Raw genomic sequence first — 17,292 nt, 5'->3', positions numbered from 1 at the left:
GCCCCTTCTTCTTCACTGCCCTCCCCTCCCCAGTGTTGGTCCTGACTCTAAACATTCTGGATGGCACTCTGTAGCTGTGAGTCACTTCCAGAGAACCCCACAGGAAATGAAGGAAGGAGGCTGGCTGAGCCAGAGCCACAAACTGGTTCTCGAGCGCCTGCCCACCTCAGTCCCAGAAAACACAGAGGCACTGGGTGAGTGGGGTCAACTCCCCCAGCAGGACCTGCTCCCCAGACATTTGACTCTACCCGCCCACTGTCGCCCTCACCTCGGAGCTCTTGATTCTCCTCCAGACAGCGCTGGAAGGTCTCAGGGGTGCCCTGCTCTGAAGGCACGTGGAGCATGGCTGGCTTCCCCAGAGAAGACTCTTCACCTAGCATGTCCTGGTCCCCTGCCGGGCCACCACTCGGCTGCACCATCTCACACAGTGGACTCTTTCAGGGGGGCCTGCTCATCCAACACGTCAGGGCCTGAAAGAGAGTTAGCAAGGGGAGGATATGAAGAGACCTATACAGAATTCTCCTATCCTGCAGGACGAGGAGTCCTGGCATTACACTTCAAGCAAAATGATGAGCATGCTGGCAAGTGGAAAGAGATGGTAACATAGGCTTTCTGGTCGAAGACGTAGCACACAGTCCCATTCCTAAGGGAGGTGCAGGCTCTTCTGTGGGGCTTGGAAAGGTCATGGTTCAGCACTGCTTGTAAACTGTAAGCTGAAGTTAAGAATATCACCAGAGAGGAGAAATCACATAGAAAATTAGTTTTGGAGGGATGTGTTGGTATGCTGGGAATCCTACCCCACACACACACACTTCCAAGCATAAGTGGAGGTGAGTGGCCCCTCACCTAGTATAGTGAGTTGAATGATAACCCCCAATAAGGTATGTCCATGTGACATACCTTACTACATACCTTATGACACCCAGAACCTGTGACTGTGAACTGCGGAAAAGGGTCTTTGCAGATGCGATAAAATTAAGGATCTGGAGATAAGATAATCCTGGATGAGAAAGGCCCTAAATCCAACAAGTGTCCTTATGAGACACAGAAGAGACACCACGTGAAAATAGAGGCAGAGACAAGAGGGATGTGGTCACAAGCCCAGGGACACCTGAAGCCCCCACAGGCTGGACAAAGCCCAAAGGACCCTGCCCTGGAGCCTCCGAAGGAAGCACAGCCTTACCAACACCTTGACCTCAGGCTCTTGGTCTCCAGAGCCAGGAAAGGATAAACTTCCGTTGTTTTAAACCCCCGCCCCCACTTCCTAGGGTTGCTATCTCTTACAGCAACCTTAGGAAATCCATACACCAAGTAAGAGGGTCTTCACAGAGATCACTCGGAGCCTGGTGAGTGTTCTTTGGAACAGAAGGGCTAAAGCGGATCATCCCACGTTTGACGTGCACTGAGACAGCTGAAAGCAGGGCCTGGGCTCACAGATGAAGGCAGGGAGGCAGAGAAAGGCTGAGCCATTTGTGTTCTCTTGTGACCTGGAGTACAGAGAGGGAGTCTACGCCAGACAGCATCAACCTGGAGCCCTTTTAAGGCCTGCCCAAGAAGACTGGCTACATGAAGAGGAAGCTAATCACAAGAGAAGTTTCCAGTAGGGCCTGAGCTGCAGCCAGAGACTTGAACACCAGACGAGCTTGGACATTTCACTATTACACTGATGCTTCACTGAACACCCTACTAACCCATTAGCAGTATCTGATGGATCACTGATCCCTGATTCCAGAACAGCCCACTCTACTGGTTTCCTGCCTACCTCACTGGCTGCTCTCTCTCAGGCTTTTACTGGCCCATCTTCATCAACCCAGCCCTTCATGTGGTCATGCCCTAGGGCTCTGTCCTGGGACCTTTTCTCTAATTTCAGTCACTCCAGTACTAATTCCATCCAGACTCAAAACTGTAGCCCGTTCCACTCATGGCCTTCCTTGTTATCAACAGATGGCTAACCCATGCTCTAGTTGGCAGGACAAAACCTTCAAGTCCTTCTTGAGTCCCATCTGTCTCACAGCTCATGTCAGATTCATCAGGAAATCCTGTCAAGATGTACCTTAGAATTTATTTGATGACACTTAGCAGGTAATGGTACTATTTTACATGTGATAGTGCTGGTGTGGTTATGTTTCTTTCAAACTCATTTCTTAGAGATGCACACGGAAATTTTTATTGAAAGAAATCAAATGGAGTCTGGGATTTGGTTCTAAATAATGGGTGAACTGCTAGGTATCTACCTGAAAGAAATGAAAACTCATGTCCGCACAGGAATGTTGGTAGCAGCATTACTCCAAACAGTCACAGTGAAAATGACCCAGATGTTTATCAACTGATGAACAGACAAAATCTAGTACATTCCCATGCTGCAACATTATGCTAATAAAAAGAAACAACTCACAGAAGACCATGTATTATGACTCCATTTACATGAAATGTCCAGAATAGGTAAATACATACACAGAAAGACTAGTGGATGCTTAGAGCAGGGGTAGATGGGGTGGTGAGAGTGATGGCTGAAGTTCATGGGGTTTCTTTTTGGAGTGATGAAAATGTTCTGGAATTAATGGTGATAGTTGTGCAAGTCTGTGAATGCAGTGAAAAACCAGTGAACTGTATACTTTAAATGGGTGATTTGCGAGGTATGTGAATTATATGTCAACAAAGCTGTTTTTGAGGAGTATGAATTAAAAATATCCACCAGCTGATAACTGTTGAAGCTGGGAAGTGAGTACATTGAATTTACTAGACTATTACACTTTTCTACGCCTTTGAAATTTTACACAATAAAATGATAAGAGCAACATCACTATTCAGGTAATTATTGTAATAACCTCCTAAAAGTCACCCGGCTCCTACATGTGCCGCCCCCATAGTCAGTTCTCCCCACCGCGCCAGACCAGTCAGCCTGAAAAGTGATTCTGATCACATCTCTCCTCTGCTGGGATCCCTACCACGGTTCCTCATTGCCGATAGTTTAAAACCTAAACTCCCTACCACCACCTACAAGGCCATGCGCTATCTGTTCTCCCATTAAAGTGAAAGTCGCTCAGCTGTGTCCAAATCTTTGGGACCCTATGGACTGTATGGAATTCTCCAGGCCAGAATACTGGAGGGGATAGCCTTTCCCTTCTCCAGGGGATCTTCCCAACCCAGGGATCGAACCCAGGTCTCCCACATTGCAGGCGGATTCTTTACCAGCTGAGCCACCAGGGCAGCCCAAGAATACTGGAGTGGGTAGCCTATCCCTTCTCCAGCGGGTCTTCCCAACCCAGGAATCAAACCGGCTCCCACTCTAAGCATTCCCTCGCTCACTCTACTCCAGGTATAGCGGCCTCGTTACTGAGTTCCTCGAACATGTCAGGATGGCCCATTCATCCTCAAGTCACAGAAATGATACGAGGTCCGGGAGACATTCATCGTTTTGCAAAGGAGCAAAATGATGCACATGAGGTAAGATATTTAGCTGGCAAGTCATATTTAACGCCTTTTTAAAGAACTTTAACCTGAAATGCACAGATGATGAACAGAAAATGTCTCCGACCTAGAAGAGTCATTCACAAACTAGGGGTGTGGTCAGACTCGGCGCTGGCGGAGGAAAGAGAGGCGGAAACAAACCCGCTCGCCGCCAAAGTAACCTGAGTCCTCAATCGGCCTGCCTCCGCGGGTGCTCTGGAAGTGCGCAGCAGAACCCGGCTGGGCCGAACAGGACGGGGAAGCCTGGTCATCCGGGGAGGGGATGTCGGAGGCGGCAGAACGCCCACCGATGGTACCCTGTCTTCGGAAGAGGGCCACACCTGTCAGCTGAGTCGGTCCGACGTGAGAAGGGCGGGAACGGCGGGCCTCGAGCGTTCCTCGGACCCCCGGCGCTCCGAGAAAGTCCGAGTTCCGCTGTAGCCCTTCCCTTCTCCCTCTGCCAACTTCTCACTTCCGGCTTCCGGTGCCTAAGCTGTCGGATCCGGAAGTAAAACGCTCAGGTCCCGCCCTGCCTGGCCGGCCGGCGGAAGATGAGAGAGAGGCTGCCCAAAGCGGAAACCTGAACCCGCCAGCCTTGGTTGGCCCGCGGGGCATTCCCCAGTAATTAGCGTCGCGACCTGCATTCCCCCTTGTCTCTCTGGCAGGGCCGTCCCCCTTCCCGCTAGGGTTGGAACCACAACGAGGCTGTTATCAAATAGGGCTGATTTGACCTGCTCCGGCGACCGGTCCGGCGAGGGGACGGAGCTGCAGAAGACCCCACCCACCAACAGGGTCGAAGGGCAGGGTCAAGCAGCTGGCGGAAGTGGAGGCCCGCGCGAGCACGCAGGACCTCCCCGGGGCCCTGGGCCAACAGCCGGACTCTAGGGGCGGGGTCGGGCCAGGGATGGGGACACGGGCGAGCTGCGGGGAGCTGCAGGCGAACTCGCGAGGTAGCGGGGACACGGCACAGCCGCAGCCGAGACAACAGGCGGCCCGCAGCTCAGCGGCCGGAGAAGGTGCTCGAGGGGCAGGGCGGGCCAGGGCTGGGGCCTCCACGGGGGGGGCGGGGGGGCCCGGCCTGGCCGGGATGCGCACGCACCTGCCCGCGCCCTCGACCTTCCCCGCCCCACGAGGCCACACCCCCGTATCTCGCCTGAGGCCGGTCAGCTCAGCCCAGGTTCCCGCCCCCGCCGGTTAAATGGGCCGGCGGGGCTCAGCCCCGGGAAACGGCCCGGGACTTGGGGTCTGCGAGTGTGACTGGCGAGAGCAACGAAGCACAGGTAACCGAGTGGGCGGTCGCGGCGCTACGAGGCACTTTGATTGCCCAAACTTTAGAACGGGGCAAAATCCAGAGGGCCTAACCGATCTGGTACCCTGCATTGCCCTCATGGGACCCCCGAGGAGACGGAGACTTCGAGAGGGCCAGGGACTTGCCGGGGGTCTGCCCAGCGTGGCAGGAAGAGGGCTGGAGCGACACTCCCATCGGCTGCACTACCTCGCACGCTCCAGCTCATTGTGGAGTTTCTGCCTGCATCCTGGGCGACATGGTCTTAGGCAGATCGTACGCTGCACCAGCGGCGTTTTACTCAGTCGCCCCAGAGCTGAGGCCCTAGTAAGAATCCAGTAATGCTTTGGGTCATTTTGTAATATACACCACAGAAGAAGGTTGCCCAGAGAGGATGGCCGAAGCCCAGGGCCAGCAGTTTCTAGTTTCCCGAACATCCTGCTCCCCAGGTATTCCCAGTCAGTGGTTTCAGTAATGAAACATATGCTGGAGGAGAGCCCAAAGGACTCCTCCAGAAAGGGGCTAGCTTCTCAGTGCTCTTCTCAGCTCCTGCCTTGTCAACTGAGTTTTTCTTTCACTAGAGAGTGCCATGGCAGAGCAGGTGGCTCTGAGCCGGACCCAGGTGTGCGGGATCCTGCGAGAAGAGCTGTACCAGGGTGATGACTTCCATCAGGCCGATACGCACATCTTTATCATCATGGGTGCATCGGTGAGTCTCCCCTACCAAGCCCACAGCTTAAACGCAGCAGAAGGGACCTCACAGTGCCTGTGCTTTCCCAACTGCTTACAGTTGGGCCCCTCGGGCTCTTGCCCCTGCTCAGGAGCCGCTGTCAACCCATTACCACCCAGTGTACACACACCATGAGGCATTTCTGGAGTCCGTGTGTAGCCATTGAGTGTAGACCTCTGTCCTGGAGCTGGGAGGCCCTTCGGGACTGTCTGGTTGGACTTCCTCCTCCACAGGGGAGACAGAGAGGTAAACAGGGGAAGCAGTGCATTCCAGAAGGGTGTTTTCCAAACATGTTTCTGACTTTACAGATGTCACACAGTCAGTGCCAGAGGTAGGATCCAGGGCCCGATCTCTACCTTGTCTGTCTACCCTCAGGGCCCCCAAAGACACACACTTGACCCTTCTTGAAACCCCATCTCTTTGCCCCGACTTCTAAGGCCTCCCGAGGAGCTGAGACCAGCCCCATTGTCCAGCCAGTGGAACTGCCACTTTGCTGTGATGAGAAAGGCCAGAGACTAGAAGCAAAGGCAGAAACAGAGTGTTCTTACCATACATGTTCCAACATGAAAGGATGGGTGGGTGGGTCCTCGGAGAGCCATGACCAGCCCCCCCAACTAAAAGCACTCTCTCCATGTGCCACGTGGAAATAAGATCGACCCAGGGGCAAGACATGAGAAAGGGCTGGAACGCTGTTGATGTTTCATCTCAAAGGGAAACTCTTCATCCTGGATGAGACCAAGAATCTGCTCCCCAGGATTACGAGCATCTCTGGTGGTGACTTACTGTATAAACCTGAAGCGAGAGTTCTACCAAGCGAGTGAGCTCTTGATAGGGCAGGCATGGTCTCTATGTCCCTTCCACACCCCTGTCCCCTCAGGTCTGGAGGAATTCAGTTCTTCATTCATGTACCATAACAGGCCACCGCCCTTTGCAGAACGTGTTTCCTGCCAATTGTGTGATTCTGGTCAAAACTTGGAAGAAGAGCCAGAATGCAGGGCAGGGGGCTTTGTGGGTGAGGAGGGCTGTGCTGCTGGAGGGAAGGGAAGGCTGTCCGAAACTCTCCCCTGACCGTCTTATCACCCCAAGACTGTAGGATGCCCAGGAGGGGCACAAAGGGGGCGCCTTAGCCCCCACCTTGGCCCCAGCCTTGTCCCTCGAGGCACCAGAAAGCTTAACACCTCAGAGTTGGTCCAAGAAATAGGTTGACAAAGAAAGTTACTCAGGATTATTTTTCCTCCTTCCCCCATCCGCATCTCAGCCTGTCCCAAGACACTCCAGCAGAGGGTCCCCGGCCTCAGTAAATTGCCTATGACCCTAGACCCTCAACTCCAATTAAACACCTCAGTGAGAGCATCCCAGTGTGTTCTGTGGCCTGGGCCAAGTGTCTCCTCCTCTCTCAACCCCACAGTCTCCACTTGGCAGTGGAAGTCTTTGGAGCACCAAGGGGCCCCAGGGTTCTGCTGAGCTGATTTGGTGACTCCTCCCTGCCTTCACGTGTGGTGGCCTTGGCATTGGGCAACACTGTTTCTTTGCAACCAGAGTAGTTCCCCTTTGCTCTTCTCTGTTCCAAGAGCAATCAGCAGAGGCTTCTAGGGCAGAAAGGGGAAGTGCCGGCTGCAGCCAGCAGGGCGGGAGAGGGGGGGGAGTACCAGGGCCTCCGAAGTAGAGCCTGTTTTTTCTGTTGTTTTGTTTCTCCCCTTCCTGCTGGGATATGTGGGAGGGAGGCAGGCAGGCGGCACAAACCTGTTACTCTGGGAGACCAAGGAGTTCACAGCACAGCAGGCACCTGCCCTGAGGCCCCCCCACCCCCCACTGTGGGAGCCGTGCCTGGGGGCTGGGCCTGAAGGTGAGTGCATGTGACAGCAAACACTGCCAGGCCTTCACACCCCAGGCCTTGGGAGGCACCAAGGCCCGCAGAACCAGGGCCTCGGAGTGGAGCCTGCAACTCCAAAAAGGATGAGCTGTCCTCCACCCCTCTCCTCCCTGCCGGCTTTGGCCAACCCACACCCACGCGCCCAGGTTCCGCCCCGTCCAAAGGCCAGCCTGAGGAGTTACCTGATGGCCTTGTAGCTGCAGCCGCTCCCTACTCCCTCCTCCGGACTCCCACCCTCAGTGGACGTACTTACAGGACCTGGTCCGGAGGCCTCTGGAACCCAGGAACCCCGTTTCTCCTTCCAGACCAGTGTTGAGAGAGGAACCCTGGGCCTGCCAGGCTGGAGCCACTCTAACCCCCAGTGGAAACAGAGTGATTGAGATGAGAGAAAGAACAGGCCAAGGAGCCCCCTCGGGCAGAAGTGGCTCAGTGCAGGTTCTGCAGGGCGGTCTTTGCCTCTGGGCCTCAGTTTCCCCATCTGGGCCATGGGCTCGATGAGTGCTCCAGGGCCCATCCAAGAGACAGGGTCCCACCAGGGCTGAGCTGGAGGACCCGGGCCCTCTCTCCTCAGGGGGTGCTTCTGGGCCGCCTCCCCTCCTGGGGCGATAAGATTCCTGCTGTGTCACGGTGACTCTGGCACTCCCCCAAAGGGCTGATGAGTCATGAGCCCCGCGGCCCAGGAGGGAGGCCAGGCAGATCTTGCCTCGAGGGGGATAGAGCCCACCCCTGCCCGGCCTCTCAACTTCTACTGTCACATGCTCCGCCCTAACATCCTGCGAGACCAAGGGCTCATCAAACTGGAGACTTGAGATAAGATCGGGGTGCTGGCAGGCCAGATGCAGGTGGCTGGAAATCTGCAGCAGGCCCTGCTCCTGCTGCTAAGTCACCATGTGGCCCCAGACTCCTCCAGACCCCACGAGCACTGTGCTCTCGGCCCACGTTACCTCCGGCAGTGCAACCAGGCCCAGGCTGCTGGGTAGGGGGGCCTCCTAGCCCTCTGTGCCCCTGCCCCCGTCTGGGTCCTACCTCACTCCTCCCTTGGGTGAGTGACTCAGGCTGCTGGTGGCAGGGCTGAGCTGAACAAGGCGAGCAGGTTCCACTCCTTGCTAATCCCAAAGGGACCGGTGAGGGCAGTCGGGTGTAGGGCACCGTGACTCAGCAGACAGGACACTAGCCCACTGGAATTTGACCTGAAGCAAACATTTCTCTGGTCCAGGAGGTGCCCACCAACAGGGGACTGATGGCTTCTCCTGCTGGAGCCCCACAACAGGAGGGGGGCAGCGGAAAGCGGGCACTGCTGGGCACTGGAAGGAGAGGGGCCACAGGGGTTGCAGCTGGGCTCCAGGGAGACCCCAGCCGGGGATCAGTGACTGACCTTGAGGCGCTGTTATCTCCAGGCTTCCCAGGGAAGGTGGCCGGCAGGAGGGGGCCCTGCTCCAGAGCCTTCAGCAATCAGTTCTAAGTGGCTGGCAGACAGGGGGCAGAGGCTGCAACACAGGGCACCCTGGTTTGGGAACCACCCACTGGAGCACTCCAGGTTCCGCTAGAGCCCGGAGGTGGCGGAGAGACACTGGCCTGTGTGGGCTGGGCACTAGCCAAGACCTGGGCCGGAGCAGACTTGTCCACGTGCAGATGTTGGCTCAGCCCAGGAGACGGAAGGTGAAGCCACAAATGGGGATTGAGCATGCTAGCCTCAAAAGTGGCCCCCCTCGCCCCCAGCCAGGGGAGGACTCGCCCACCTGGTAGCTCCCCAACTACCGTCCTCATGGCCCGTCTAGGGGTGCGGATTGCAATCGGTTCTGGTCCTGTGGCTCCTCTCTGCAACAGTCCACAGATGTGACTGCGTCCAGTGCTGACATGACTCCTAAAGGGTCATTTTGCCCTGAAGACTCAGGTCCTCACCCCTGGAGTTGGTTTTCCTACCCGGGGCGAGTCTAGCAGCTCTGCCCAGCAGCCCTCACTGATGACAGGGCAGGGGGCATAAAAGGGCACCTGCTCTTCACCCAGGCCATGCCCAGGCTCACCACCTCTTCCACTCAGAGTGGAGAATTCCTTTGTCAGGTCACCAAAAGCAAGCAGGTAGCCGTGGCTATGGCAGCTAAACCGGCCTGGAGAGAAGGGACTGGGTGACTTCGTGGGATGACAATGTTGTTGCTCACAGTTGCTGTGTCTTCACACACTTGCCATTATCTTGGAAAGTTTCACATGGTCAACAGCAAGCACTGCCCGCCATCTGCTCAGTTGTTCTTTTCAGTCTTTTTATTTGTAGGCAACATTGGCACACATCGAAAGACATCTTCTCTGTCCAATCGGTTCTGACCTTTATAACCAGAGACAACGTTTCCATCTCCCCAGCCAGTCCACCTCCTGCTCTGGACTCTCACTTCTGTCACTGTGGCTGCTTTGCCTTTTCTAAAGCTTCCCTTAAATGAACTCAGGGTGTTGAGTCTTGTGTGTCCAGCATACTGGTTCTGAGAATTGCTTGTGTTGAGTAGGCCACTGGCTCAACCCTTTTTCTTGGTTTGTAATCTTTGTTCTTGCCCCCTGCATGGCTTGCAGGATCTTAGTTCCCCTACCAGGGATCAAACCCTCAACCCCCTGTGGTGGAGTCCTAACCACTGGACCACCAGGGAATCCCCCTGGCTCATCCCTTGGTGTTGCCGAGTGGGTGTCCCACTGTGTGGATATCCAGCTTGTCCATCCCCCGTTGATGGCCTTTCACTGTGTCCCAGCTCAGGGCTATTGGGAATTATGGCTGCTGTGAACCCTAGTGCAAGTGTTCGCTCCACACCACCTCCAACACCAGATGGGGTTAGTTTTTTCAGATTACAACCTGGTGAAGGTCAAGCTGGATCTCATTGTGGTTTAATTTGTATTTTTGTGACAACTGGTCATCTTGACCACTTTCTTGTGTGTTAAGTAACCATTGATTTTTCTTGTTGTGAAGTATGTGGTCAAGCCTTTACCGATCTTGAATTCTTTTCTTGTTTTGTTGTAGGGTGGGTTTTTTTCTTTTTAATTGACCTTTTTAACCACGTTCAAGTGTACTAACCAGTGGCATTTAACACATTTCACAATATCGAGGGGAGTGGGCTATATACTCTAGATACTACGTCTGGTGAATGTGTTCTCCCAGTCTGTGGCTTATCTATTCATCTTGTGTTTTTTTCCCAATTCATCTTCTTAATAGTGTCTTATGATGACCAGGAGTTTCTAATTTTGCTCAAGCCTTCATTCATCCATTTTTCTAGTACTGCGCTCTGTGTCCTAGCTAAGAAATCTGTTTCTACTCCTATTAACTTTTTCAAACCTAAAATCTTATTAATTGTAATAATTTGCATAAAGCTTGGTTTCAAGTGGTTTTCCTTTTTTAAATGGACAGGTGGTCAGCTAGAGACCAGACCTGCGTGACACTTCCTTCCCCACCTTGTCGTGTGTCTTGTTCTCTGCCTGCTGCTGGCGGGGCTTCTGGTGGGGTGTTGAGTAAAGAGCCGAAGACAGGCCCTCTTTTCTTGCTCCTGGTTGTTGAAAGAGGATTATTTCAACCTTTCCCTACAGCATATGATGTTTGTGGAGTTTTTAACAGGGTCTGCTTAGCAAGGTGAGCAAGTTCCCTTTTATGCCTAGTCTGGGAAGAGGTCCTATCATGCTAGGTGTTGAAATTTTCTGGAACATTTAATCTCCATCTGGTAAGTTTTAACAAGGTACCTAGATTAAAAACTCTAAAAGAGTAGACATATGGCTTAGAGCTTTTTTCCTCTAATCTGTTCATGTAGTGAATGTTAATGATTTTTTTTTTCTTTTCAATATCAAACCAAGCTTTCACTTGCAGGATGATCCCAACTTAGTTTGGACATACTCCATGTTTGACGTTGCAGGTTTGGGTTTGCTGGTATCTCCTGCAGAATTGTTTGCACTTGTATCTGTGTTCATGGATGAGACCTGTGTGCCCTGGCTGCAGGGTCCTGGGGCCACCACGTGGCTTGGCAAACACTCCCTGAATGGCAGTCTCCGTGGCATTTTGTGAGACCTGTTGGCAGAGCTGTCTCTGTCAGGGACGATTGTCAGGGGCCAGGCTGGGCTTGCTGGGAAGGGTGTGAACGCCATCCTGTCTCCTTAATGACCATTGCCTCCCCAGGTCACTCACTCCATTGTGGTATGTTGGAATTGTCCAGAAAAGTGTCCATTTCATGTAACTTATCAGATGTGGGATAAGGTCATTCACAAAACCCTCTGTGGTCTTTCCTGTCAGTAGTTTTGTCCCACTGCCCCCGTGATTCTTGGTGCCTTTTTAAAAAGCAATCTTTCCCAGGGGACTGTTTGAATTAATTAGTCTTTTTCAAATACCAAGATGGGGCTTTGTTGAGCTGTTCTTTTGGCTTGTTTTCCATTTTATTCATTTTTACTTTGCAGTGTTTCCTGCCTTGTGATTTGTTTGGCTTTTAAATTCTACTGTCCTTTTTCTAGGGCTTCCCTGGTGGCTCAGTAGTAAAGAATCTGCCTGCAATGCAGGAGACTCGGGTTCAGTCCCTGAGCCAGGAAGATCTCCTGGAGGAGGTAACGGCTACCCACTCCAGTATTCTTGCCTGGAGCATTCCATGGACAGTAGAGCCTGACAGGCTGCAGTCCATGGGGTCGCAAAGAGTCGGACACAACCGAGCAACGATGGATGGTCCTTTTTCGAACTTTTTCAGCTGAATGCTGAGTTCATCAGCTTCGAGCCATTCTTTTTTTTTTTCTAACATAAGCAATTAAAGTCATGCCTCAGTTTTGTCGTGTGCTACTTCCAATGCCATTCAGTTCCAGTGAGTCTAGGGTTTTCTTTAGCCCATGAGTTCTTTAGAAGTGGGCTTCTTGTGTTGGCTTTGGTTTTGCCCATTCAACCACAAGATGAGTCTGTGGCTCGTGGGACCAGTGGGTTAATGGAGTACATCCTGGCCAGCGTGAGGTCTCTTTCCCTTAAGGTGCCCCCCAGCAATGTGCGGGCACTCCAGGCCAGGGTCAAGGGCTAGACTGGGCCCCAGTTCAAGCGGCTCAGTCTATACACAGGAGGCAGGACAAACGTGCACAGGTCTCCCCCGTGGGGGTGATCTGGGGCGTGTCCTCAGCTCCTAACCACGCCTGTTTCTCTGTCGCAGGGGGACCTGGCCAAGAAGAAGATCTACCCCACCATCTGGTAAGCCTGTGTCCCCACTGCCCCCTGTGGCTCCACGCCCCCTCGCCCTTGCCACAGCCATGCTCTGCCCTCAGGTGGCTGTTCCGGGATGGCCTTTTGCCCGAAGACACCTACATCGTGGGCTATGCCCGCTCCCGCCTCACAGTGGCTGACATCCGCAAGCAGAGCGAGCCCTTCTTCAAAGTGAGTGGTTTCTGGGGTCTTGGCAGGTGGCACACACCACCACCACCCCATCCCATCACAGAGGCCCTTCGTCCCACCCCTCCTATGCCAGGCCACCCCCTCCCTGGCACCTCCCAGCCCCCTGTGACTTGGGCTTACCACTTCCTTCCCACTGTACCCTGTGACCTCTCAAACATGGAGATGCCTGCCTTCTCTCAACACATGGTATGTAGGTGGCATAACTTTGGAGAGAGAGCTTTCTCCCAGATCCCAGTTTGCTGGACTCCGGCTTCTGTCTTACGGCATTGAGGCCCCCACCCCCCACCCCCGTGGGCATGCTAGAGCTATGAGTGACCCCAGTGCGAGGCTAGGATGGCTGACCCCTCAGGAAGCCTGCTCTGCCTATGGGCTCATAGGAGAACAAGGGCAGGGGGCCAAGATGCTTGTGTCCATGTTGCCCAGGCTACCCCGGAGGAGAAGTCCAAGCTGGAGGAGTTCTTTGCCCGCAACTCCTACGTGGCTGGCCAGTATGATGACACTGCCTCCTACGAGCGCCTCAACAGCCACATAAATGCCCTTCACCAGGGCACACAGACCAACCGCCTCTTCTACTTGGCCTTGCCCCCGACTGTCTATGAGGCTGTCACCAAAAACATCCACGAGACCTGCATGAGCCAGACGTAAGGCTGATCTTTCTCCCTCCCTTCCTGCCTCAAGGGTATGCCCTACCCTGGTGTGACCTGCCCCAGCAAGCTGAGCAGAACCCCCAGGGCCAACCGGTCTAGGGAGTCTGAAAAAGATAGATGCCCCTGGTTTGTTACTTCCGTGAATTCAGTCTGCAGAGAATGGGCATTTTCCGTTTCTGGAAGTTTCCCAAAAGTGCTCGCACCCGTATTTACCATCCAGATCCCTATATAGACCCTTAGGGTCAGCTCCGCAAAAATCCCACTGTCCCTGGCAGCAGTCCCGACTAACACCACAAGGTGGCAGTGTTGCTCCACGAAACTTTTTTTTAAACTGCTGCCGACTTCGGCTCTCGGCACTTCCCACGGTCCCCTCGACCACCACCAGGGGGCGGTGTTGCTCCATGGGAACCCTGCTTCCTGTGACGCAGTAGCTCCTGCGTGCTTGTTTATGTCCCCCAATCCAGGGCCATGTCTGTTTCACTTTGTCCCACGTTTGGATGTGGAATGGCCACATTAACTCTCCCTTAGGATAAAGGAGGCTTTCCTTGTAGCTCAGTCTGTAAAGCATCTGACTGCAGTTCAGGAGACCCAGGTTTGATCCCTGCTTGAGGAAGATCCCTTGGAGAAGGACGTGGCAACCCACTCCAGTATCCTTGCCTGGAAAATCTCGTGGACAGAGGAGCCTGGTGGGCTGCAGTCCATGGGGTCGTAGAGAGTCAGGCACAACTGAGCGACTAACATTTATTTACTTCCCCACGTTTAAACCCCTGGGGGGAGCTATGCCTTTGGCATCCCCTCCCCCTATTTCCCCACTAGCTCAGGGCACCCCCAGACCCCGCAGGACCCCTGTGTTGCCAGGAGGGAGCAGAGGGCAGGAGGCGCTCCTCCCACTCGCTAGCCAGTCAGGCTAGAAGGCTTACGAGGAAGCTTTGAGCCGAGCCCCAAGGGCTGGGAATTAGAAGGGGTGTCCTCTGGGCAGAGGCTGAAGGAGACCCAGCCCTGCAAAACTTGGCTGGCCCAGCTGACTGCCGAGAGGAGGCGGGGAGTCTCTGCCTTCACTCCCTAGGGAAGGGAGGGTGGACGGGGATGGGATGCTGAGCCCTGCCCCCCCCGCCCAGGAAGGGTGATGTGGTTCTGGGCTCTCACAGAGGCTGGAACCGCATCATCGTGGAGAAACCCTTCGGGAAGGACCTGCAGAGCTCCAACCAGCTGTCCAACCACATCGCCTCCCTGTTCCATGAGGACCAGATCTACCGCATCGACCACTACCTGGGCAAAGAGATGGTCCAGAACCTCATGGTTCTGAGGTGCGCCGGGGAAGGGGCTGGGGACTAGGGGTCCCGGGCCGCCCGCCTCCGATGCACAGTCAGCTTCCGTGTGCCCCTCCCCCAGGTTTGCCAATAGGATCTTCGGGCCCATTTGGAACCGGGACAACATTGCCTGCGTCATCCTCACCTTCAAAGAGCCCTTTGGCACTGAGGGTCGTGGGGGCTACTTTGATGAATTTGGGATCATCCGGTGAGAGCCCGGCTCCCTTATCCAGGGAGGTGGGCACAGGCACCATCCCACTCCCCTGCAGGTCCCCCCACCCCGCTCTGGGCTCCTGGACCCAGAGGTTCAAGTTGGGCGGCATGAGTGTCTGAGTAGTCAGTGGGGACTGTAAAGGGTGGGGTCACTGTCTTCTGCCTTTCCTTAAAGGGACCTGGCAGACATTGGGGATCAGGAAGGAAGCTCACTGCTTGTTGCTGGAAGGCTGAGTTTGAGGCCCTGAGTGCTGGAAAGGTGGCAGATGAGGGGCTAAGGGATCTCACGCCTCACTCCTTCCTGCCCCCAGGGACGTGATGCAGAACCACCTCCTGCAGATGCTGTGTCTGGTGGCCATGGAGAAGCCCGCCTCCACTGACTCAGATGACGTGCGTGATGAGAAGGTGGGTGGGGCCGCCCCTTCCCTGCCCAGCCCCCTTTCCCTAGCCACCCATCCTGAGCACCAGGTGCCCTGGGCCTGGAGACAGGCAGCCTGTCAGAGAACTGGCAGGGCCATGCAACCAAGCTTCTCCTGGAGAAGAAGCAAGGGTGGCGTGAGGTGGTCCCAGAGGGCCCTTGCAAGATGGAGCCTGAAGCCCGGCTTTGGTAGCAGGAGCAAAGCTGTACGTGGAACACCTCCTGACTATTGGGGCTACTAGCCACTAGCCCATCCAGGAAGGCCACCCCTGGGCGCTAACATGGCTCCCTGGTGCCCGGCGTCCTCTTTACCCAAGGGGCCTGTCTTCCCGGCTTTCCTGCAGGTCAAGGTGTTGAAATGTATCTCAGAGGTGCAGGCGAGCAACGTGGTCCTGGGCCAGTATGTGGGGAACCCCAACGGAGAGGGGGAGGCCACCAAAGGGTACCTGGATGACCCCACGGTGCCCCGCGGGTCTACCACGGCCACCTTTGCGGCCGCCGTCCTCTACGTGGAGAACGAGCGCTGGGACGGTAGGTGGCACCGCCGGCCCGCGGGGATGGGAGCCGGCCCCTGTGGCTGGCCAAGCGCTCCCCAAAGCCAGCTCTGTCCATCCCCCATCTCCTCTCAGGGGTGCCCTTCATCCTGCGCTGCGGCAAAGCCCTGAACGAGCGCAAGGCTGAGGTGCGCCTGCAGTTCCGTGACGTGGCCGGGGACATCTTCCGGCAGCAGTGCAAGCGCAACGAGCTGGTAATCCGCGTGCAGCCCAACGAGGCCGTGTACACCAAGATGATGACCAAGAAGCCTGGCATGTTCTTCAACCCCGAGGAGTCGGAGCTTGACCTGACCTATGGCAACCGATACAAGGTGGGCACCCACCCGGCTCCTGGGCAGGGGCAGCAGCCCAGGGCTCCGCAGGGCTCAGCACCTTGGTGACACCCTGTGGCCTGCCCGCAGAATGTGAAACTCCCTGATGCCTACGAGCGCCTCATCCTGGATGTCTTTTGCGGGAGCCAGATGCACTTCGTGCGCAGGTGAGGAGAGGCCCCCCCTCCCCCTCCCTTCTCCCCCACCCCCTCTTCATCCCCCCTCCCTCCGTGGTCCCACTGGCCTCCCATCCCCACCCCTGTCCCCTCAGTGATGAACTGCGGGAGGCCTGGAGGATCTTCACTCCACTGCTCCACCACATCGAACGCGAGAAGGCCCGGCCAATCCCCTACGTGTACGGCAGGTATATCTATGCAGGAGGTGTGGGGGACAAGACGGGGTGTGTATGGGGGGTGATGGGGGCGGGGCAGGTGAGAGGGGACCCTGGGGCTCAGGGCTCCCTCACCGCTCCCCACCGCTTGTCCCCCTGCCAGCCGGGGCCCTGTGGAGGCAGACGAGCTAATGAAGCGTGTGGGTTTCCAGTACGAGGGCACCTACAAGTGGGTGAACCCCCACAAGCTCTGAGCCAGTCCCCCTCCCGTGCGCCCTGGCCCCACCCACCTCTCTCGCTCCGCACCCCCCCAACCCGACCTAGCTCCAGAGGACTCGGGACCACCGCCCCCAGCCCCACATTCCTGCCCCGGGCTGGGGCCACCCCCCAACCCGTCCACCCACCCCTCGGCCCAGTCACATTCCTCGGCCAGCCAGCACTGTGACCCCACCCGCACCCCACCCCAGCCAGCCTGTGTCCCCGGGACTGAGCCCCCCCGCCACCCGGAACAATCAAGAGGAGGGCTCTGGTTGGGGAAGACGGGGGCAAGGTCCTCAGAAGGCCGGGGATGGGGCCCTCACACCCCCAGTCTCAGCGCCATTCCACATTCCTGGCCCCCCCGCGGAAGGGATGTCCATGCCGCCCAGTGCTCTCCCTGCGCTGGGCCCTCCAAATGTCCGTGTGCCCCCCAGACTCCCCCACCATAACTCAGCACTCCACAGCCACCCCATCTCACCCCCACACACACCCACCCCCACCCCAAGGTGGCACCCTCACCACCGGAAAAGCAAAA

The 17,292-nt window shown here is 55.8% G+C and overlaps 2 protein-coding genes across 14 annotated transcripts in view; one reads left to right on the top strand and one right to left on the bottom strand.

Annotated features, from left to right (window-relative positions):
• IKBKG (inhibitor of nuclear factor kappa B kinase regulatory subunit gamma) overlaps positions 1–8,926 on the bottom strand; it is a 24,509-nt gene extending 15,583 nt beyond the window's left edge. The window contains exons 1-2 of one of the 6 annotated variants that reach the window (XM_040265524.1): positions 8,714–8,926; positions 269–470 (exon numbers count right to left, since the gene is read on the bottom strand). In XM_040265524.1, coding sequence (XP_040121458.1) covers positions 269–419 — 151 coding nt within the window. In that variant the 5' untranslated portion in view covers positions 420–470; positions 8,714–8,926. Of the gene's footprint in view, positions 1–268; positions 471–3,791; positions 3,932–7,591; positions 7,754–8,364; positions 8,453–8,713 lie in introns of those variants that run through there. The other 5 variants (XM_040265520.1, XM_040265522.1, XM_040265521.1 and 2 more) reach the window with 5 other exon arrangements.
• G6PD (glucose-6-phosphate dehydrogenase) lies at positions 4,008–17,292 on the top strand. Of its 8 annotated transcripts, none has more exons than XM_040265493.1 (14): positions 4,008–4,466; positions 5,317–5,444; positions 11,806–11,895; positions 12,477–12,514; positions 12,589–12,697; positions 13,139–13,356; positions 14,481–14,669; positions 14,755–14,880; positions 15,197–15,290; positions 15,648–15,834; positions 15,933–16,168; positions 16,259–16,335; positions 16,440–16,532; positions 16,663–17,292. In XM_040265493.1, exons 1-14 carry the CDS (start codon positions 4,355–4,357, stop codon positions 16,751–16,753), a joined length of 1,788 nt encoding a protein of 595 aa, XP_040121427.1. In that variant the 5' UTR covers positions 4,008–4,354; the 3' UTR covers positions 16,754–17,292. The 8 variants fall into 8 exon arrangements, with proteins under 8 accessions (XP_040121427.1, XP_040121431.1, XP_040121428.1 ...); XM_040265494.1 differs by having other exon boundaries at positions 4,018–4,466; positions 14,511–14,669; XM_040265495.1 differs by lacking the exon at positions 4,008–4,466 and adding an exon at positions 4,604–4,730.

This window comes from Oryx dammah, unplaced genomic scaffold (assembly GCF_014754425.2).
Source record: "Oryx dammah isolate SB20612 unplaced genomic scaffold, SCBI_Odam_1.1 HiC_scaffold_23, whole genome shotgun sequence".
Taxonomy (NCBI): domain Eukaryota; kingdom Metazoa; phylum Chordata; class Mammalia; order Artiodactyla; family Bovidae; genus Oryx; species Oryx dammah.
The sequence above is the reverse complement of the archived record's forward strand: the minus strand, read 5'-3'. Positions and strand labels throughout refer to the sequence as shown.